This window comes from Eptesicus fuscus, chromosome 2 (assembly GCF_027574615.1).
Source record: "Eptesicus fuscus isolate TK198812 chromosome 2, DD_ASM_mEF_20220401, whole genome shotgun sequence".
In the NCBI taxonomy this organism is placed as follows: Eukaryota; Metazoa; Chordata; class Mammalia; order Chiroptera; family Vespertilionidae; genus Eptesicus; species Eptesicus fuscus.
In genome coordinates this window covers 60259295-60282768 of record NC_072474.1, presented here as the reverse complement: position 1 = coordinate 60282768, position 23474 = coordinate 60259295, and the positions used below count along the sequence as shown (strand labels likewise).

The 23474-nt window shown below is 40.2% G+C and overlaps 1 protein-coding gene across 4 annotated transcripts in view; it reads right to left on the bottom strand.

The window, feature by feature from the left end:
- Nucleotides 1-787: 787 nt before the first annotated feature.
- The window catches only part of KLHL8 (kelch like family member 8), a 43323-nt gene continuing 20636 nt past the window's right edge, over nucleotides 788-23474 (bottom strand). For all 4 annotated transcript variants that reach the window (XM_054727604.1, XM_008143577.3, XM_054727614.1 and 1 more), the window contains 8 exons: nucleotides 19844-20392; nucleotides 18640-18826; nucleotides 14649-14792; nucleotides 13584-13695; nucleotides 7513-7681; nucleotides 7130-7289; nucleotides 3096-3297; nucleotides 788-2637 (listed from right to left, as the gene is read on the bottom strand). In XM_054727604.1, coding sequence (XP_054583579.1) covers nucleotides 2514-2637; nucleotides 3096-3297; nucleotides 7130-7289; nucleotides 7513-7681; nucleotides 13584-13695; nucleotides 14649-14792; nucleotides 18640-18826; nucleotides 19844-20392 — 1647 coding nt within the window. In that variant the 3' untranslated portion in view covers nucleotides 788-2513. The remainder of the gene's footprint in view (nucleotides 2638-3095; nucleotides 3298-7129; nucleotides 7290-7512; nucleotides 7682-13583; nucleotides 13696-14648; nucleotides 14793-18639; nucleotides 18827-19843; nucleotides 20393-23474) is intronic.

Here is a 23474-nt window from a genome sequence, read left to right as displayed (position 1 = left end):
GGGGACTGACTGAAATATGGTTATCCTATCTAATAAAAGAGTAATATGCAGATTGACCATCACTGCAACACACAATATGTCTGCCCCCATGTGGTCAAAGATCCTGCCCCCATGTGGACACAAGATGGCCACTACAAGATGGCCAGCAGGAGAGGGCAGTTGGGAGGCACCCGGCCTGCAAGGGAGGGCAGTTGAGAGGGACCAGGCTTGCAAGGGAGGGCAGTTGGAAGTGATCAACCCTGCATGAGAGGGCAGTTAGGGGTGACCAGGCCAGCAGAGGAGGGAAGTTGGGGGCAAACAGGCTGGCAGGGGAGCAGTTAAGCATCAACCAGGCTGGCAGGAGAGTGGTTAGGGGGTGATCAGGCTGGCAGGCAGAAGCGGTTAGGGGCAATCAGGAAGGAAGGCAGGCAAACAGTTGGGAGCCAGCAGTCCTGGATTGTGAGAGGGATGTCCGACTGCCCGTTTAGGCCCAATCCTGGTGGGATCGGGCCTAAATGGGCAGTCAGACATCCCTCCAGGAGTCCCAGATTGGAGAGGGTACAGGCTGGGCTAAGGGACAACCCCCCTCCATGCATGAATTTCGTGCACCGGGCTTCTAGTAGTTATATAAGAACACTGGTTCAGATCCAGCAATGACATGTGAACTTGCCCATAGGCTGATAGAAAAAAAACAGAGTAATTTGGGAACTTTTAAATCTGCTCCATGAAAGACTTTTTCTGCTAGCCTGCGCCTTCTTACAATTTTTTCTTTTTAGGGGGTGGGGGGAAGGGAGGCGTCCATTATACCCAATAGGCAATGGCTTTGTAATGTGGCTTTTTGATCTACTGCACTGACAAGCCCAGGTTGCCATTTTTTTTTTTTTTTAAATCTTCACCCGAAGATATTTTTCCCACTGATTTTTCAGAGAGAGTGAAAAGAATGGGGGTGGTGAGAGGGTAGAGAGAGAGAGAGAGAGAAGCATCAATGTGAGAGAGACACGTCAACCAGGGCTGGGAGCAAACCCACAACCCAGGTATGTGCCCTTGACCAGGAATTGAACCCGTGACCCTTCAGTCCGCAGGCAGACATTCTAACCAGCTAGGGCCAGGATGCCACTTAATGAGGACCACCAGAGCTACTAGGCAATAAACTTCAGGGTTGGCTAGATGGGGTTAGGGTTCTTACTGCCCTGCTTCCTTGTGAACCAGATGACTGATCAGCAGTGAATTATACTGAATTCTAAGGTATGACTTTAGGAGAGCCTAGATGTACCAAATGACATTCAAATAAAAAATATTCCTCATAAATATTTATACAAATATATACATATAACAAATAGGCCATTTTACAATTCTGGTTTAAACCATGAAGACCTGTTAATTAGTAGATGTAAGAATATCCTGGCTTCAAATTAATGTACAGAAATATTTCCAATTAAATAAATATACCAAAGGGGATTAAATAAAACAGAAAAAAAATGTAGTTTCAATCTTTCTCTGTTTTTACCAACTATATCTTTTATTGGTAATGATGGACTTGAACTAATCAGTAAACTACAGTCTATAATAGGATACATGTAAAAATGCATTCATTTTCTGATAATAAATTAATCCAGATTCTGTACAGTTACAAACACCAGGATGGTGGCAAATAGCAAAATAGAAAGTTCAAAATCAAATGATTAAATCAAAAAAAGAGTGTTGAACATATTCTCAGGCTCTCTTAAGGTGTATTGACTGAGCACTAGAATAACATCAACTCGAAAGCTTTCCTCTAGTATGTACTCTGGTTCAATTTTTGCTTACTATGAAGAAATTTCTTTTTTTTTGTATGAGGTGAAAAAATAAAAGTGTACATTTGTTCAGATGGAATCAGTTCAGCTAGGTCTTTGGTGTCCTAACAACTCAAACTGAAATTAAGATCTTAGAAGCTTTGAGCCAAGTGGCATGCAGAGAGATCAAACATTTGTTTCTACTTCTGTAAATATTCCAAAAAAAACTGAGAAATCAACACCCAGAAAAAGCAAGGCATAAATTCATCAGCACCAAGTAGAACTGCTCTTCAAAAGAAGGTCTCTTCTGTGTCCTAATGTCCTGGTGTTGATGAAGAGAGTCTAATCTCCCCTCTAGGAAAAGCCCACTGCCTAAGGTTAATACCTTTAGGCAAAAGAAACAAAACAAACAAAAAAAACCTCAGTAAATGACTTACATTTTGATTTGTCCACACTTTTTTAAATAGGAATTTCAACGGTTGGCACGACTTTAAACATTTTTCAGAGAAGGTATGGTTTCAGGTTAGAATGTCTTTCTTCCCTACTCAATTATTTGCTAAAGTGGGAAGTTATCAAATTTAACTTTATTACTAATAATTCTTTAGCTACTATTCCAAAAGTTGCACTTTGTCACAATACAACAGTTTACATTTCAGCAAGACTCTAGTAGTAGTTAAAACTGTTCAAAGAGGGTCATACAAAATCCTGGTCATTTTTCCTGACTATCAGATATGATGAAATTGTTGATGGCTGGGACTCAAATCACATGCAGTCAACCACATTGTTGGATCCATGACCTACATCTCGAATTTGGCTAGTTAAACAGGCACACACAGCTACACCTGCTCCAGCTCGGCAATGTGACACAGATCCAACAAGCTCCCACCTGAAATGAGAGGAAAAATAACGTTATTTTAAAAATATATATTTTTATTGATTTCAGAGAGGAAGAAAGAGGGAGAGAGAGATAAAAACATCAATGATAAGAGAAAATCATTGATTGGCTGCCTCCTGCATGCCCTCCCTCCCACTCTTGGGGATCGAGCCCACAACCTGGGCATGTGCCCTTGACCAGAATCCAACCCAGGATCCTTTAGTCTGCAGGCCAATGCTCTATGCACTGAGCCAAACCGGCTAGGGCAAAAGAATGTTATCTTAGAACAAAGCATGATTTACTTTATTCAAAACTGCCTATTATGGGACTGGTTTTGGAAGACACCAAGTTTCCCAAGGAAGACAAGATATCCCAAATGTTTTATATTAACCCCATCTAGCAGCATGTTAGCACCATGAAGTAATCAGTTACTGGAAGATCCCATTAAAGGGTAGAGAAAACATAGTTACCTATTCAGCACTGGATCAAATGCTTCTACTGTATTTAAGTATGCGTTGCCATTATGACCACCAACTGCAAAGATTTTGCCCATCACTGTTGCGATCCCCACTCCACCCCTGGGAGTGGTAAGTGCTGCTACATAATCCCATTTGTTGCTTCGAGGGTCATACCGCTCAACCGAACTCAGAGGAGAATTATCATCAAAACCACCTATATGAAGAAAAAAAGTAAAAGCATTACATTTCATAGAAATTAACTGCTAAGTCTTCATTCAATAGCTTCTACAAACCAAATCTTTTAAAAACATTTTAGAAAATGGAAAAAATTAATCTCAAAACTTATTACCACTCCCAACTTCTGTTAGACATACTTTCTAGAATTCATGATAAATGAAATAATATTTTACCTTAATACTAGGATTAAAAATCTTAAAATAGGAAAAACGAGAGTTCCTGTATCTAAGCAGATAACATAAAAGCAAAAAAAAAACCCCAAAAAACAAGAAAACAACAACAACAAAAAACCACAGACATTTATATAATTTTCCCTTAGCTTCCTAGAGGCAAGCAAGACAGCACCGGGATTCCCCTCTGTGTGTACATGTGTGCCTTATATTTTGAACAGTAACAGGGCTTGAGAAGAGAATAAACTATACTAAGTCATTTTACTCATTTATATATGTTAAAGTTTTCCAACTACTTCCCTTAATACCATAATTGCCATAGTAATTATAGATGGTAAACTATGACTGAATTCTTACTAGTTTTTGCCAAAACTACATCTTCATGCTACATAAGCTACGTCAAGCATGTCAAACTCACAGCCCATAGGCTGCATGCCTCATTTACTTGGCCCATGTTAGCTTCTGAGTTTGACATGTTTGCTACACATCATTCTGACAATATCCTATCTAATAAAAGAGTGATATGCAAATTAACCAACAGTCTGCTACGCCCACAAACCACGCGCACCAGCCAATCAGGAGTGAATATGCAAATTAACCACAACCAAGATGGCTGCGGCCACGGAGCGAGCAGGAGGGAGGCTTGGGTTTCCCTGGCGATGAAGGAAGCCAAGCTTTCCACACACCCTGGCGGGCCCAGGCCTCCACTCAAGGCTACAAAGTTTCAATTATAGAAGATAAATAAATCCCAACATAAATGGTGGCAGCCACGGAGCTGGAGAGAGCAGGAGGCTAGGGTTGCCCCCAGCGATGGAGGAAGCCAAGCTTTCTGCCTGCCCTGGCCTGCCTTGGCCTCCCCTTAAGGCTACAAAGTTTCAATTATAGAAGATAAATAAAGCCCAACAGAAATGGCTGCCACCACAGAGCAAGCAGGAGGCTTGGCTCCGCTCCAGGCTACAAAGTTTCAATTGTAGAAGATAAATAAGTCCCAGACACCAGGGTCTCCATTTGGGTTGCCGGGCCGCATGGCCGGCCTGCAAACCACCATAGGCCCCTCGCCCAGGCCGCCCCAAGCCCCAAGGGAACCCCCACCCTGATCCGGGACACCCTTTAGGGCAAACCAGCTGGCCCCCACCCATGCACCAGGCCTCTATCCTATCTAATAAAAGAGTAATATGCAGATTGACCATCACTCCAACACACAAGATGGCTGCCCACGTGGTCAAAGATCCTGCCCCCATGTAGACACAAGATGGCCACCACAAGATGGCCAGCAGGGGAGGGCAGTTGGGAGGGACCAGGCCTGCAAGGGAGGGCAGTTGTGGGTGATCAGGCCAGCAGAGGAGGGTAGTTGGGAGGGATCAGGCCTGCAAGGGAGGGCAGTTGGGGGCGATCAAGCCTGCAAGGGAGGGCAGTTAGGGGTGACCAGGCCGGCAGAATAGGGAAGTTGGGGGTGACCGGGCCTGCAGGGAAGGGCAGTTGGGGGGGACCCAGGCCTGCAGGGGAGGGCAGTTAGGGGCAAACGGGCTGTCAGGGGAGCAGTTAGGCATCAATCAGGCTGGCAGGGGAGTGGTTAAGGGGTGATCAGGCTGCAGGCAGAAGCGGTTAGGGGCAATCAGGAAGGCAGGCAGGCAAGCAGTTGGGAGCCAGCAGTTCTGGATTGTGAGAAGGATGTCCGACTGCCCGTTTAGACCCACCAGGATCGGGCCTAAATGTGCAGTCAGACATCCCTCGAGGGGTCCCAGATTGAAGAGGGTGCAAGCTGGGCTGAGGGACACCCCCCGCCCTGTGCGCGAATTTCATGTATTGGGCCTCTAGTTACTTATAATGTTTCTGAGGGTTAGACAAAGACTGTTATTTTAACAGTGCTCTTTCCTTTAAAAATAAACGTGTCTCACCTGGCTGGTGTACCACAGTGGATTGAGCACTGACCCTTGGACCAAGAGGTCCTGGGTTTGATTCCTAGTGAGGACACATGCCTGGGTTGCGGGTTCCATCCCCAGTAGGGGGGCCTGCAGGAGGCAGCAGATCAATTATTTGCTCTCATCATTGATATTTCTACCTCTCTCTCTCCCTTCCTCTCTGAAATCAATCAAAATATTCTTTTTTTTAAAAAGAAAAATTTCAAAGCAGAGGAAAAGAGGATGCAATGCTGCAGGCAGTGACTAGCTCTCTGAACTCTTTTCTTCCTTTGTAGAGGAAGGGATTACTGAGTCTAATATAGCCACCTATTTATTGGGTAACTACAAAGTACCAGATGCAGTTTGAGATGTTGAACATATATCGACTTTAATTCTTAAAACAATTCTAAAAAATAGGCATTATTACTCCCATGTCTTGGTCCTTTAAAACCTTAGTATTGGAAGGGAATAGACCAGAAGTAGCATCAGTTATCACTTGGGACTGTTAGAAATACAGAATCTGGGCCCCTCCTTTGCAGTTTAACAATATCTCCATACTATTCACACGCATATTAAAGTTTGAGAAAGCACTGTCCTATGGTTCCTTCCAACTCTACAATTCAGTAAGTCAAAAAGCAATAAAAAGATGCCAATACCTATTATGCATATGAAATACCTATTGGTTTGCTTAAAGTAGTCACTATAATTCCCTTGGGATGAGAAAACATGTCTTAGATCTCTAAAGATTTTTGCAAAGCATATTCATTCAATTTGTGTCCTTAAGTGAAGAAATATATATCTTATTTAAATGTAACCCCTTACTTTAGATATACTTGCTACTCCTAGTAAAAATATGGAGCTAGAAGTTTTAAACATGAATGAGGAAGATGTAAACAAAAAAGCATGAATGTGAACCCTAAGAATTCAAAAGTAAACCTTAGGACTGATTCCACTTGAACCTAAATGCAAATAATTTGTGTTATTTTGTAACACTACTAGATGCCAGGTTCATGAAATTCATGCATGGGTAGGGTCCGTAGGCCTGGCCGGCAATCAGGGCCAATCGGAGCCTTCCGGCTGCCGGCCAGGGCCTTCCTTCATTCCACGCCACCCCCTGGTGGGTGGTCAGCACACATCATAGCAAGCGATTGAACTCCCGGTCAAACTCCCAAGGGGACACTTGGCATATTAGCCTTACACACACACACACACACACACACACACACACACACACACACACACGAGGTTAAACTATATGAAATTCGTGCATGGGTAGGGTCCCTAGGCCTGGCCTTCGATCAGGGCCCATCTTGCCCGGCTGCTGGCAGCCGGCCCCGCCCTCCACTGCTAACGCTGGTCGCCCTGTGTGTGTGGGCCCACCGGCAGGGTGATTGGAGCCCTGCTCACTTGCACCCACTTTTGCCTGGCGCCGTCCGCATCCACCGCCACCCACCCCCAGGCCCCCATTTCCCATTAGGCGATCGGAGCCTGCCAGCCAGGGGGAGGGACTGAGAGGTTGTCCAGCAGGCCCCCATTGGGCGATCGGGGCCTGCAGGCCGGGGCAGCTCCTGTATTGAGCATCTGCCCCCTTGTGGTCAGTGCACGTCATAGCGACTGTTCGTTCCACTGTCTGGTTGATTTGCATATTATGCTTTTATATATATATATATATATATATATATAAAAGATTATTGTATATCCTGTAGTAAATTAGACCAGAGAAACACTATTCACTCACCAACAACGTATAAACAACCATGGAGATCACTAACTCCATTGCCTGCTCTTCGTTGACCCATCTCTTTAAGTTCTATCCACTTATCCAGATGTGGATCATACCTCTCCACACTAGATAGAGAGGCTACTCCATCATTGCCACCTACTGCATAAACATGGTTCTAAGTAAAGAGAAAATAAAAAACATGTCACATTAGTTTTTTAACTGATTTATACATTATCCTAATGGTAAATCAGAATCTTGAAAGAAAGCAGCATTTCATGAAATAATATGGTGTATAATCAATACGTGCATACTGGAGATATGAATATCCCAGATCATTCCTTATTTGGTTAGGGATGTGATGCAATGCAGTCCAATGAGCAAGGTGCCATATAACTTACCACTAGAGCCACAGAGCCAACTCCTCCACGGGGAGTAATCATTGGTGCCACTGTACTCCACTGATCACATTCTATGTCATATCTCTCCACGTAGTTGAAGCAAGTGTTGTCATCTAACCCTCCAATTGCATAAATTGGGCCTCCTAAGGAGGCTAAGGCAATTCCTCGCCTGCAAAGACAATAAAACACATTTTAGCCTCTGGGTTTGTTTAGAGAAAACAGGTAGCAAATTAAAAAAAAAATTGTGCTAATACAAGTCATTCATCATGTTAAACTTCAATGTGTCATTCCCCTCACCCCCCAATTATATTTAGATTTATGGAAGCTTCTGAATAGATGGCTACGGGGTTGCCAAACGTGCAAGTCTATGTGAGCAGTGCCCTCTGGAGTTTTATAATGCATAGCCTACATGGATTACTTTAAACTCATATGAAATAATAAAGTTAAAACCCAACAAAATACTATAAATGTAGTTCAAAATATTCAGTAAGTAAAACACAGTTGCATTGAGAGGTTGATGAACTGACAAATGGTTTACTATGGAGGTAAGAAGTCAACATCATTTCTAAATTCTTATAATCAGCAGAGTACATTTTGTTGCAGGGTTTCATTATATCACATTAAAAAAACATCAATTTTTATATTACATCCTTTTTATCACATTGCTTTACTTATGTAGGGCATTTATTTCTCTTCTTGGAAAGTAAGAGACTTAGCCCATGTTAAAAACTAATCTGCAGCCTGGCAGGTGTGGCTCGCTGGTTGAGCAATGACCTATGAACCAGGAGGTCAGGGTTCGATTCCAGTCGGGGTACATGCCCAGGTTGCGGACTCGATCCCTAGTAGGGGGTGTGCAAAAAGCAGCCAGTTGATGATTCTCTCTCATTGCTGATATTTCTATCTCTCTCTCCCTCTCCCTTCCTCTCTGAAATAAATAAAAATATATTAAAAAAACAACTACTAATTCACAGTAATGATGATCAGAAGAAGACTGCATAGCCTGGCTAGTGCAGCTCAGTGGTTGAGCGTCAACCCATGAACCAAAAGGTCATGGGATCGATTTCTGGTCAGGGCACATACCTGGATTATGGACTCGAACCCCTAGCACAGTGGTTGGCAAACTCATTAGTCAACAGAGCGGCAAGCCGAGGCTCGCCGACCACTGCCCTAGCAGATCGATAATTATCTCTCATAATTGATGTTTCTCTCTCTCCCTCTCCCTTCCTCTCTGAAATCAATAAAAATATATTTTAAAAAACCAAAAAGATTACACAAACTTCTTTAAAAACAATTGCAGCAATCTCTAAAACTATTATGTCACGGACTTGGTATGTACTTTGGATAAAGTAGTGTATCTTATAAATCTCTACCACCTTGCTTCTTCATCTGTACCCCATTTGAGACAGGAGTAGAAACAGCTGGTATGAGTTAATGTACGTCAAGCACTAAGAACAGTGACTGACCCATATATAGTGCTATGTATTAGCTATTGTTACTGGTGAGAGCAGCTGTTCTACTGAGTTTCTAACTCTAAGTTTACCAAAAGAGTATCGAAGGAAAGAATTCTTAAGAATTATGTAGTCATTCATTTTGTCATATTAACCTCTTTTCTCTTGAGTATAAAGCAATGACTTATAAAATACAGCGGGGAGCAGAATACAAGTCAGAAAGTTAAAGAATGAGGGCAATTCTGCATGCTACTGCTTGACAATAGAGGGGAACACTTAGAAAAAACCTGAGAGTGGTCTCTAGGAGCTGAGAGTAAGCCCTGGCCAACGGCCAGAAAAAATGAGGAAGTCAGTCCTACAATCACAGGAACAGAATTCTATCAATAACTAAGTGACCTTGGGAGCAGTTTCTCCCCCAGAGCCTCCAGGTGAGAACCTAGCCCCGCCGATACTTCAATTTTGGCCTCGTAAGACCCCAAGTGGAAAACCCAGTCAAACCTGCTGGATATCTGACCCATGGAACTGTGAGCCAATAAATGAGTGTTGTTTTGCACGGCTAAGTTTGTGAAGCACAGAAATTGAAAACTAACAGATCTATCACAAGACGAACAAAAATTTCATTCTGTTCACTGTCTTGTTTTGCCTAATACAGAAAAGCACATCACTATACATATCAGATGCTTAAGCCAGGAACCGTCCTCGCCTCTGCCTTAGTTTTCTTTCTAGCTCCCAAGCCTAATTCATCATTAAATCTTGTTGACAGTATACTTCTGAACTCTCAAATATGTCTTCTTTCCTCTATTCCACCTTCTACTACTTAAGTCCAAGCCACCATTATTTCTTGGCTGAAATATTACAATAATCCTTTTGGTCTCTCAGACTATTTTCACTTTCACTCTGGTCCTTCTCAAATTCCTTCTCCATTTGAGATGCAGGGGATTTTAGAAATGAGAAATGTGATTTTCTTGTCCCCTTGCTATTAAAAATTGCGTGTGTGCGTGTGCATGCGCGTGCGTGCGTGCGTGCGTGCGTGTGTGTGTGTGTGTGTGTGTGTGTGTGTGTATTTCAGAACCCACTAGATAAAGTAAATCTTGACAAACCTAAAAGGTCCTTTCTTTGCCTACTGTTTCAGCCTTATTTCTTGACACTATCCCTTTGATCTCTCACCCAAACTTGACACCTTTTATGCTCTCTGCTCTACTTCACCTCTGGATTTTCGAAGATTCTTCATCTCTTTCCACCCACCACCACTTAACTAGGCTAAATTATTCTATCCCTTCAGATCTTAGGTTAAGTGGGACTTCGTTAAGATCTTTTCCACTCTCCAGCACTCTTTACTTTCCCTGTGCTCACATTACTACTACCCTTGTAATCATGTCTTTGTATTTTCCCTTCTAGAGTGTAAGCTCAATGGAAGTGGGGCCTTTGGCTGTCTTATTTACTGCTGTATCTTCAGCACTTGGTATGTCTTACAATGGTCACTTAACCAGTGTTTGTTGAATAAATAAACCAACCTCTAGAGAGGCTCTGTTAGGATGAGGAGTTTCAATAAAGCCACAGGTTAACCAATACCAATGTCCATGTTAGTGGAAAAATGAAAAAGAAGAGGGGAAAAGTAAAGAAACCCAGATATTTTATATGTGAATATGATCTTGAAATGCACACTGAAAAAATGATTTGGGGGAATATAAATTGTTTTTTTTTTAGTGTTTTTTTTTTTTATTGATTTTTTACAGAGAGGAAGAGAGAGGGATAGAAACATCGATGATAGAGAAACATCGATCAGCTGCCTCTTGCACAACCCCTACTGGGGATGTGCCCGCAACCAAGGTACATGCCCTTGACCGGAATCGAACCTGGGACCTTTCAGTCCGAAGGCCGACGCTCTATCCACTGAGCCAAACCGGTTTCGGCTGGGGGACTATAAATTGTTAACAAATAACATGACAAAATAACTGCAGTTTTATTATTTTTACAGTTGGATAGCTATTTTAAAGTGCTCAGGGCATATTTTAAAAGATTAAAGAAATTCAACTGCTATTATGCTAGAGAAGTTTCGCTCAATTCTTGGCTAAAAACTAGCCAACTTCCTTATTTTAATTAATGCACAATTTAAATATTATTTGTAGTTAGCATGTAACATAAATCAAACCCTATTAAAGTATTAAAATGTCACTTGTAGACAAGTGGGAGATAATAGCATATTTTAAGGTCAGCTTTCTTCCCTAGATTTCTTTCTCCTCATGAGAAAAAAAAGGCTAGAAATATCTTTTAAAAATAACTCTCACAGTTCCATCTAATCTCTTATACTTATAACACATGAAAAATATTTAGTTAAAAACACTTCATGTTAAATTGATACATAATAGAAAATTAGTTGGCAATGTATCCCATGTGTAATTTAACTTAAAATTGTTTGTTTTGGTAAAAAGCAAATGCTGCTACAGTTTACAAACTATACAAGCCATAATGTCTGAAGTTAGGTTTTGTCTGTTGAATACTTATTCAGATAGCCCTTTTTTCTTTCCTTTATCCCATTTTCACTCTGAAACAAAGAGGCCGAATTACTGTAGTATCTAGGTTTATGTTCCTTGTTAAGCTATTTTTGAAATCCTCACCGTTTGCTGAATTTTAAATTTAAAAAAGAAAAAGAACAAGTAATCCAATTCAAGCTGTAAAAATAAGTTACTTTCTGATATATACATACATAATTCCAGTCACTGGGAGGTATTATATGTAGTATGCTCCATTACTATTATATTGATCTATAAATAAATAGATCATTCCTTCCTTCTAAAGCACCATACATCTCTTTAAATATCTAGATATTCTCTTAAGTGCTCATGTTTCCAGACCAAAACCCTTCAACAATATTTTATATGGCAGTTTTCAGAACTCTTACTAACCTACTAGTCTGTAGTTACATTTCCAACAATTTTTGTGCACCCCTATCTATATATATTAAAACATAATAAGCAAATCAACTGGACAGCGGAATGACCAGTTGCTATGACCTGCACTGACCACCAGGGGGCAGATGCTCAACGCAGAAGCTGCCCCCAACCCACAGGCCCCGATCGCCTGATCAGGGCCTGCCAGCCAACCTCTCGGTCTCCTCCCACCGCCAGCAGGCTCCAATTGCCATATGAGGAACAGGGAACCGGGATTGAGTGACGGCGGATGCAGACGGTGCCAGGCCAAGGTGGGTGCAAGCAAGCGGGGTCCTGACCGCCCCACCGGTTGCCCCACACACAGAGGGTGACTGGCATCGGTGGCAGGGGGCAGGGCCAGCTGCCAGCAGCCAGGGAATATGGGCCCTGATCACAGGCCAGGCTTAGAGACCCTACCCATGCACAAATTTCATGCGCCAGGCCTCTAGTATACCATAATTATTTTCAAAGTTAAAACATATATTACTCTATAGATAATGTTCACTATAGAACATCCACTCAAAATAAATTTAAAATGATTAAATTAAAATTGTAGAGTCTCATTTTTTTATTCCCACACCCCAACTGATATTACATAGCCTACTTTTTGAGACCACAGCTATAGATATAGACAAATCAGCATAAAGAACAGTACAATTACAATCTCCCTTGATCCAAAGGCTTCATTTCTCTTAATGTAGGAAACTATATTATATTTGCTTTTTTCCTTTCTTTTTTTTTTTTTTTTTAAGAGCTGTGCCTTTAGATTGGTTCAGGTACTTTTTCCATATGCAACAAAATCACAAACCTGACTTCCCACTGTGTTGTACTGGTGTAATTGATTTTTTAAAAACACGTCAAGCAGGTTTTACCTATAACTCTAATTTGAATATTTTTAAGGTTTGCCTCTATATCGAGAGTATGTTTGGTCTACTACATTTTTGAATCCTGATTTTGTCACATATTAGCTATCTTTCCACATTAGAATGTCTAAAAATTTGGTTTTCGAGTCATTTAAAAAATTCTGAATGGGCTAGTCAACATTTACTAAGTCATGTTACTAAAAAATCTTCCTCCCCTTTAAAGTGATCCATTTATCAATATATATTTCAATTTACTATAGATGAAGATTTTAACTATTAATACACATAATGATTAAAAATAATGACTAGAAATTGTGGGATATTCTTTTTATCATGTTAAAATACATAGCTTAGTCCTAAAGCCATTATCTTAATAGGGAAACAGCAGGACATTTCCATTAAGATCAGAAACAAGGCAAAAACACCTATCTCTGTCCCTATTCACACCATGGTATATTATTAACCAACACATTTAGAAAAGAAAAACCATCAGAAGCACAAAAATATGTGAAAAAACTGGCAAAAGTTGAATAAGGTCTACAGATTAGTGAACAGTTTTGTACTGATGTTCATTTCCTGGTTTCAAACACTGCACTGTGATGGTTTAAGATGTCAACCTTAGGGGATTTGGGTGAAGAGCACACAGCAGGTCTTCTCTGTCTCAGCGCTCCTGGCTTTTGGGGCCAGATAACCTGTGCTGTGGGGGACTTTCCTGTGCATTTACAGGATCTTTAGCAGCACCCGTGGCCTCTCCCAACAAGATGCCAGCGGCCACTCCCCAGCCCTCCCTGCCCCCAGCCCAGGTTGTGACACCAACTGCGCTGACCTACCTCTTTGTGTTCATTGATGCCTTCATCATCCATTTATTACTGAGAGGGTCAAACATCTCCATGCTGCCTAAATGCTCATTTCCATCGTGTCCACCCACGGCATACACTTTACCTGTCAAGCAGAGAAATACTTTCATTTGAGTCCAAATAAACTGACAGTTATTTACATGTATAACCAACATATAAATAGAAGAAAATAATTATTTTCCACAAGTATTCTTCTGTTCAGCATTATGATCAATGTCACTTTTGTAGTCAAATGGAAATAAATGTGAGCTTCTACTTAATAAAATGCCTGGAATGTGCTGTTCCACATGAAGTTTTTTAAATGCTCAAACACTATCCCTCAGGTTTCCCAACTTTTTATTACTTAGTATATGAAATCATGCTGTTAAAGAATGTTTTGTAAAATGAAAAAAATGCTCTAATGTTACATAAAGAAAATATGAAACAATACAATATGATCAAACTTTTTCTAAATGAAATAAAAGTACACAAAAAATTGGAAAGATTATATATCAAAATGTTAGCTGTGACAGTTGTGGGGTGTTTGGGTTACAGATGATGCCTATTAAAGTGTTTTCATATTTTCTAAAAAAAAAATTTACATTCTTATAATCAGAATAAAAGTGATTTTTTAAAAGTCTCCTAACAATGTATCCATGGTTTTCTGCAATTAATCATTTTCAGTAACCAGTAAAAAAAAAAAAAAAAAAAATCTAATTTCAATTATAATTAGATGGGTATAGAAAAAAGCTGGTATGTGTTTATTATTTGGGTTCAATAAACATTTTTCTTTAGTTTGATTCTTTTGCAAATATAATGCACAATAGTTTATTTTAACCCCCTTTCTCCCGGATACTCATCTCCTGTAAAGCAACTATATGCAAGTGATTGTACACTGAGCATCAATGGGCATAAAGCGAGTAAATACTCACCACCCAAATATATTAAAACATATTTTATCATTTAGCAATTTTCTTATAGAAAGAATTGTCAAAGTTCAAATAGTTTAAAAGAGCATTTATGATCATGTGATGTGATTTAAGACAATAATGAACTCACCTTCCACAGAGATTACACCCACATGTCGCCTTCGACTGTTCATTTCTGGTCCAAAGAACCAACTGTTTTTGTTGATAGAATAGCATTCAATACTGCGAAAAGGGTCACCAGATCCACCTCGACCACCCACACAAAACAGCACGCCTAAAGGTAAAGCCACAAAATAGAGGTCAAAATCACAGTTCCCTAATTTTTAAAAAAATTAGTATGGAAAAAATATTTAGGAAATCAAAATTTTGATTAATGGCAAAGAAAGTGAGTTATTTGGGTAGCATTCAATGTTACTACGTTACTAGAAATCTAATTTTTTTTTTTTTGGTTTTTCCTCATTTGAATTTCTCAAAGAATAGGACACATTAGCTACCCCCACTTCCTAACATCCCATTACAATATGGTTTAGATCCTCACCCACTATGTAAAATTGCTCTTGCTAAGGTCATCACACGATCCAGTGAACTCTTGCTAATTTCTTACTGAACACAGCTGCCAACACTGATCACTCTGTTTGAGAAACTCCTTAACTCTCTTGGTTTCCCTAATATCATAGTCTCCTTTTGTGTCTCATCGTTTCTTTCCTACATTTTCCATGTTTTATCCTTAGCCTACTTCTCACATACTTCGTGCATAGAGTGTATTCCTTTATTTTAAATTCCATCTGTATGATAATGCCTTCCAATCTATATTTGATGTCCTATGGGCACCCAAACCCAACATGTTCGAAAGAATGTGGCTTCCTCTCTTACCTAACCCTCTTCCTTCCCTGAGGTACCCTTCCTCTCCCTATTTCCACTGCCACTGCCTTCGTGCAGGCCAGGCGTCCTCAAACTACGGCCCGCGGGCCACATGCGGGTGTTTCTGCCGTTTTGTTTTTTTACTTCAAAATAAGATATGTGCAGTGTGCATAGGAATTTGTTCATAGTTTTTTTTAAACTATTGTCTGGCCCTCCAACGGTCTGAGGGACAGTGAACTGGCCCCCTGTTTAAAAAGTTTGAGGACCCCTGGTACCCGATCTTCTCCCTCTCTTTCTCTTAAAACTTCAAGCTCCTGCAACATGCGTGTAGTTGCGCTCATCCTCGAAGTGATCTATTATACTGACATTTGTCACCAGAAGCTAAGCCAGGTTAAGACTGTGTGCTAAGTGTTTATGCACTAAGAAGGACTAGCACAATGCCTGGCATATACTAGGCATTCAGTAAATGTAAAATGAACAGAATACCCCTTTCCCTAACTGGCACCCAGAAAAACATCTATTTATTATTAAAAACTAAGCCTGAGGTTTACTTTTTTATAGAACCTTTTCTGATCCTTGCAAGGTTCAGAAACCACCCTTTTCTTTGTGCTTCCCACTAAGCCTTACGATTATATCAAAGTATTTGTAATACTTTACATTTATTTATTTACATGTCTATTTCCCTCCATCAGACTGCAAGTACTCTCAGCATTTCTAATGCTCAACCTAGAACCCAGCACGTGGTAGGCACTGAATAATTGTTTGCTGAATGATCAGAACTGCTTGAGCTCTTTTCCAACTAATTCATTATCTTAAGTCATAGAAATTTAAAGTTGGAAGTGACTTTACAAATCATACAGTCAAAATTGTTTATAAATAAATCGAGGCTTTCGGAGGTTAAGAAATCTGCCCAGCCCTAGCTGGTGTGCTCAGTGGTCAGCGTCGACCCGTGCACCCAAGGGTTGAGGGTTTGATTCCCAGTGAAGGGCACATACGTGGGCTGCAGGTTCGACCTCGGTCCTGGTGCGTGCAGGAGGCAACCAATCGATGTATCTCTCTTACATCGATGTTTCTCTTTCACTCTTTCTCTCTTTCTCTCTCCCTCCCTACCCTTTCTCTCTCCCTCTCTCCTTCTCTCCCCTTCATTCTCGCTAAAAATCAATGATCCAATAAAAAAATGGGCAACAGACCTAAATAGAATCTTTTCAAAAGAAGACAGAAGGAAGGCCAAGAGACACATGAAAACATGCTCAACGTCACTAATTATCCGAGAGATGCAAATCAAAACAACAATGCGGTACCATCTCACACCTGTCAGAATGGCTATCATCAACAAATCAACAAACGACAAGTGTTGGCGAGGATGCGGAGAAAAAGGAACCCTCGTGCACTGCTGGTGGGGATGCAGACTGGTGCAGCCACTGTGGAGAACAGTATGGAGTTTCCTCAAAAAACTGAAAATGGAACTCCCATTTGACCCAGTAATCCCACTCCTGGGAATATATCCGAAGAAACTAGAAACACCAATCAGAAAGGATATATGCACCACTATGTTCATAACAGCACAATTCACCATAGCTAAGATTTGGAAACAGCCTAGGTGCCCGTCAGCAGATGACTGGATCAGAAAACTGTGGTACATTTACACAATGGAATACTATGCTGCCATAAAAAAGAAGGAATTCTCATCATTTGCAGCAACCTGGATGGAATTGGAGAACATTATGTTAAGTGAAATAAGCCAGTCAATGAAAGAAAAATACCACATGATCTCACTCATTTATGGATAATAAAGAACATTATAAACTTGAACAAAAAGACAGATACAGAGACAGTAAAGCATCAAACAGACTGTCAAATTACAGGGGGAAAGTTAGGGAGAGGTGGGGGAGATAAGAGATCAATCAAAGGACTTGTATGCATGCATATAAGCATAACCAATGGATGCAAAACTCTGGGGGGTGAGGGCATATATGGGAGTGGGGTGGGGGTGGCAATGGTAAGATATGTACACATATAATACCTTAATAAAAAAAATTGGAAAAAAAAAAGAAAAAAAATCAATGGAAAAATATCCTCAGGTGAGAATTAACCAAAAAATAAAAAAAGAAAGAAATCTGTCAAAATTATAGATCTTTAATGGCACTGATGTAATAATAATGCCAGAATGTAACCCCAATCATTGATAAGATTTTCTTTAAATGGAAATCAGTATTTCAGCTACACAGTTCACCTATATGACGTGGAAGGAAAGAAAATGAAGAATGAAGCAACAAGATCAGGATGCAAAATCCTTTCTCTGCTACTTCTCTATGTGGCCTTGAGCATACTTTTAGCCTCTCTGATTCTGTTTCCTCATCCATAAAATGGAATAACACTAGTTATCTCCTAATGAGGACTGAATCCTTTACTAAAACTTGCTTCATTAAGTTCTTGCAATCATGTAAGGGATAGTGTATATGAGGACTCAGCATATGTTGGGCATATAACCTAGACTGTCAAAATGTTGTCTGAATTCAAATTTAAGTCTAAGAATTTCATTAGATACCTTGACATCCTGAAATAGGATTCATAACTAAAAGAAATCTACACTTTAAAATGAGTTTTAGATTCTAACAGTTTAATATGGTCTGTCATAACAAATGTTAGATTTAGTACCTTTCTTTTGATTTCATAAAATGCACAAAACAAGTATTTAAGCATGTGATATATGTCAAGCTCCATGCTTGGCACTATGGATGCAAAACTAAATTATATACTTACCTGTCTTAGAAGGGCTCAAAATATATGAAATAAATTTCAATGCAACATAGTAAAATAAAATAAGTGCAAAAGTGTTCTAAAAGCACAAATGTCAGGAACTAATTCTGATGATAAGAATTAGGAAAATCTCAAAATAAGAGGTATTTCAGCAGGCTCTTTAGAGTGTATAAAACTTGTAATGGCTTTATTATTATTATTTTTTCACTGAATGTATTAGGGTGACACTGGTTAATAAAATTATGTAGGTTTCAGGTGTACAATTCTATAACACAACGTTTGTATAGTGTATCATGTAATGGCTTTTTAAAAAGCTGGCATGTTGGTAAAACTATCTGAATCATGTACAGTAAGAATTCATAAATAACCTTATGTGTGAGTTATTACTCTAAGGCAATCAGATACTAATCATCTTACAATCAAGTCTGGGCATACATACCCAGCCCTCAAATACAACAAAGATCCTTCCAGCAGAGTTGGTAAACGAGTGATTTAATTACCAGCAGTATGCTTCCTTGGTGTAGTCCGAATAGAGTATTCAAAGTCCGGTACTGCTCTGCTACTCAAGTGAAGGTGGTAGTTTCTTGCTTCATCCAATAAATCTCTACATTTCAGGTTTTGCTTGACAATCTGTTCTTTTGCCACAACACCCATAAGGAAATCCACTGGCAACAGCGGCAAACGAACCTAAGATCGTGAATAGTTACGGATATAAAATTTAAGTTGTAACTGGATAGCTCACGCTCCACTTCCACGGCAGCATATCACCCTTTTAAAACTCATTTACGTCATGAAGACTTAAAGCACAATGTGCCTCGTTCTAAAGCCATTTCCAGTACTGGTCTACACGAATGAAAGCAGATTATATGATAAATGTAAAATCCCCTTTTAAGTACAGATTTAAGTAGACTAATAATATTCATTCAATAATATTCATTCAAATTTCTTCCAAAATGGTACTGTCATAATTAGAAGGCCCCTTGCTGCTAAAGAAAAGGCACCATCAAAACGAAACTGCTGTGCTTTATTATTTTGCCTCTTAAAGCTAAGACTGAACACACGAAAATGTGATCTATTTCTGAAACACACAAACATTCAGATCTTCAACAAATAGGTGCTGTTTTCTTCAAACCAATGACCTTAGAAGATTATATACTATCTCAAGGCTGCATCCCCTCTTTTTGGAGAGGCACTCTCTTTTCCCCTCTTAAAAGAAGCATTGATTTTCCAGTGGAGTAAAGGCATTATCGAGCCAGGCAATACAATTTTGAGTTAAAAGTATGCACTCACACACACAAAAAGATACAGCTGCAAGATAATGAAACTTTTTGTTTTGGTTGACAAACTTATTTTCAAAGTAATTGTAACGCCTGTTTATTTATCTTCCTAAGTAACCCCTGTTGACAGTAAAAATAAATGACTAAAATAGAGATACACTTCTGAGATTTAAGTGGCGAGGGAAGAAAATGGGAAGTGGTATCTTGTAGTTCTTTCCAGAACAAATCTATATGCAGAGAATATTTCTAAATCAAATGTAACAAATTCAGATTTACTGTTAAATAGTATAATAGGGAAGTTAAGAGTCAAAACCATTTTCACACTGTTTTACATCAAGTGGTAATTTACATCTTTCATGACAAATGAAACATGTCGATTTGCTTCCATATCGTTCATTTCTATGCACAATCTTATTTCAGTCCCTACCTGTGCAAGCGTTTCATCCAGCCATTTGGAGTGATGCTGAGGATTGGCAAGAAGCCACTTGATGGCTGCATTATAGACCTGTTTTTCATTCTCGATATTCAGATCACTGGAGGACAAAAGCTTATGGAGATGCTGGGGTGACACACTTACGAAGTCTTCACACTCCACTACTTCAGTAAAGTGCTCACAGGCATACTGATCCGCCATGTCCATTAAGTCTATTCGATTGTGACTTTCCGCAAAGGCTCTTACCGCCAGGCAGTTGGAGGGATGAAAATGTAACTTCATGTATTCACAGCAAGCTCTGGCCACCAGTTCCACCTGCAGGATGCAGGCTGCATATAAGAGAGGCTGGACGTTGTCAACAGTCAGAGTGAGCCGTGAGGAATAGACAAACTTGACCAGGTCTTCTATTGCATCGCCATCAAAATCTCTAATCTCAATCACTGTCTGCTTGGCTTCAGCCATTTCAGAGAGAAACATGGCTCTGAAGTAGGGAATAACGCAGGCCAAAACCAGTTTGTGACAAGAGATTAACTTTGAGCCAACCTGTTCCAAACAAACAAAACGGGACTCAGTTTAATAACACAGCTAGTTTTATTTTATTTTATTTTATTTATTTATTTTTTTTTAAATATATTTTATTGATTTTTTACAGAGAGGAAGGAAGAGGGATAGAAAGCTAGAAACATCGATGAGAGAGAAACATCGACCAGCTGCCTCCTGCACACCCCCTATCTGGGATGTGGCCGCAACCAAGGTACATGCCCTCGACCGGAATCGAACCTGGGACCTTTCAGTCCACAGGCCGACGCTCTATCCACTGAGCCAAACCGGTTTTGGCAGTTTAATAACACAGCTAGTTTTAGATCAGCATCAAGCTTATGCTATAGCGGGGACAGTAACGCCAGACAAATTTAGTGCATTTGTTTTAACAATGTAATGCTTTGGTCACTTACTTTTTTTTTTAGTTTGCATTCATTCATTCATTCATTCATTTATTTATTTATTTATAACTAGTGACCCGGTGCACGGATTCATGCACATTGAAAGGAAATTAATATTAGAAGGTGGCCAGTGGGGCGGGACTGGGCGAGAAGGACTAGACACACCCTGGAGCCAACCTCCTGCAGTCCCTCCCCGGCCAGCTGGCTGCACCTGGGGTGGCGCCGTGACTTGAAGGGCATCTGCGGAGTGAGCAGGGTACCTCAGGCAGGTGGGGTGCCTTGGCCTGGCCTGCGGGGATCAGGCTGAAACCGGCTCTCTGACTTCCCGAGGGGTCCCGGAGTGCAAGAGGGCACTCTGTAAAGTTGCTGTCGTACAGGGTGTGCAACGCAAAAGCAAGTGTGCAATAAACCAGATTAGGGCCCGACAGTGCCCCAGCAACAACATAACCCACGGCCGAAGGTGGACCCACACAGTCCCACAAGAAATTGGGCTCCCTCCTCTCTGATTTCAGGGTGTGTCATCTGAGAACCCTTGCTGCCAAGTTACTGCGGCTTGGCAGCTCCTGCGTTGAGTGTCTGCCTCCTGGTGGTCAGTGCATGTCATAGCAACTGGTTAGCCTTTTATATATATATATATATATATTAGAGGCCCCAATGCATGAAACTCATGCAAGGGGCTCGGATCTCATAGCCCCAGCTGCCTCGGCCAGCCCTCGCAGCCCCGGCTTCGTCCGGAAGGTTGTCTGGATGGTTATTCTGCTGTTCGGTCTAATTAGCATATTCGCTCTTTATTATATACTAGAGGCCCAGTGCACGAAATTCGTGCACGGGGGGGAAGGGTGTCCCTCAGCCCAGCCTGCACCCTCTCCAATCTGGGACCCCTCGAGGGATGTCTGACTGCCCTACCGGGATCGGGCCTAAATGGGCAGTCGGACATCCCTCTCACAATCCAGGACTGCTGGCTCCCAACTGCTCACCTGCCTGCCTTCCAGATTGCCCCTAACTGCTTCTGCCTGCCAGCCTGATCACCCCCTAACCACTCCCCTGCCAGCCTGATTGAAGCCTAACTGCTCCCCTGCCAGCCTGTTTGCCCCTAACTGCCCTCCCCTGCAGGCCTAGTCACCCCTAACTGCCCTCCCCTGCAGGCTTGATCGCCCCCAACTGCCCTCCCTTGCAGGCCTGGTCCCTCCCAACTGCCCTCCCCTGCTGGCCTGATCGCCCACAACTGCCCTCCCTTGCAGGCCTGGTCCCTCTCAACTGCCCTCTCCTGCTGGCCATCTTGTGGCGGCCACCTTGTGTCCACATGGGGGCAGCCATCTTTGACCACATGGGGGCAGCCATCTTGTGTGTTGGAGTGATGGTCAATTTGAATATTACTCTTTTATTAGATAGGATGATATATAGATTCTTTATTGTTGAAAGTTTTACATATCTCTCCTTTTTCCCCCATTGACCTTTCCCCATGGTCACTTACTTTTAATCTAGGCCAATTTCTTAAAATCAGGTAATTTTCTTCTTCCAAATTAGCCACTTATCTTTTATACATGTATCTATGTATATATAATGTATATACAGTAAACAATGATATATAACACTGTATCAGTTTAAAATATAATGATTTGATATATGTATTATGAAATGATTGTCACATAATTACATTCTCTCTTCCCTTATGATGATAAGTTTGAAGACCTTAGCAACTTTCAAATATATATACCATCTAATATTATTAACTAAAGTCATCAAGTCAGGCACTATTTTAAGTACTTTTCATATATTAACTGACTTATTTGATTATATACTATTATTATCCACAATTTATCAGTGAGGAAATTGAAGCACAGAGTAAATAAATCAATATTTAGTAGTATTTAGTATGACTTAACTGAAGTTTTTTTTCACTTCCTGCTTATTTTGAAATAATGAAATATGTAATTAATAATTACATTAATTTTATATAAAAGTAATAACTCTAAAATCTCACCACGTTAATTATTTAAAGATTAGATTGCTTGCAATAGTTTGCCATTACAAATGACATAGTAATGAACTTCGCTGTAATTGAATCTTTGTCCATCTTCCCTATTATTTCCTGCAGATAAATTCTAGAAATGCTGCTTCAAAGAATAGGTACGAAATTTGGATACATTCTGCTAAACTGTCCATTTTTTATCTACCTACAATAGTTGTATTTCTTCCACAAATTTTTTTCTATGACGTTTTTCTTATTCACTTGTAAGAACTCATACATTTAGAGTGTTAATCGTTTATTTTATATATACTTTAAACTTTCATCTTTTACAGTGTACTTATAAATTTTATTCCCCCCATATATTTTTATATAATTAAATCAATCTTTTCTTTATGATTTCTGCCTTCATACTATGCTTGAAATGGGAGTCATTCTAATATTCCATAAACATTTACTTCATGTCATTTTTTTCTAGTACCTTTTTTGTTTTACAATACAACTTTTATTTCCATCTGGAAATTTTGGGTACTGAGTAGACAGATAGCTTCTTTTTAACCTAGTAGCTATCCAAATTTCCCAGCACTTTATATTGAATAATCAATGAGTACAAGTAATAGTAGTGTTTAAGCAATTTTTCTGTTTTCATGTAGCAGCTGATTATACAATACACTTATAGTTGTGTATCATTATTTGGGAACTAATTTTTAAGTAA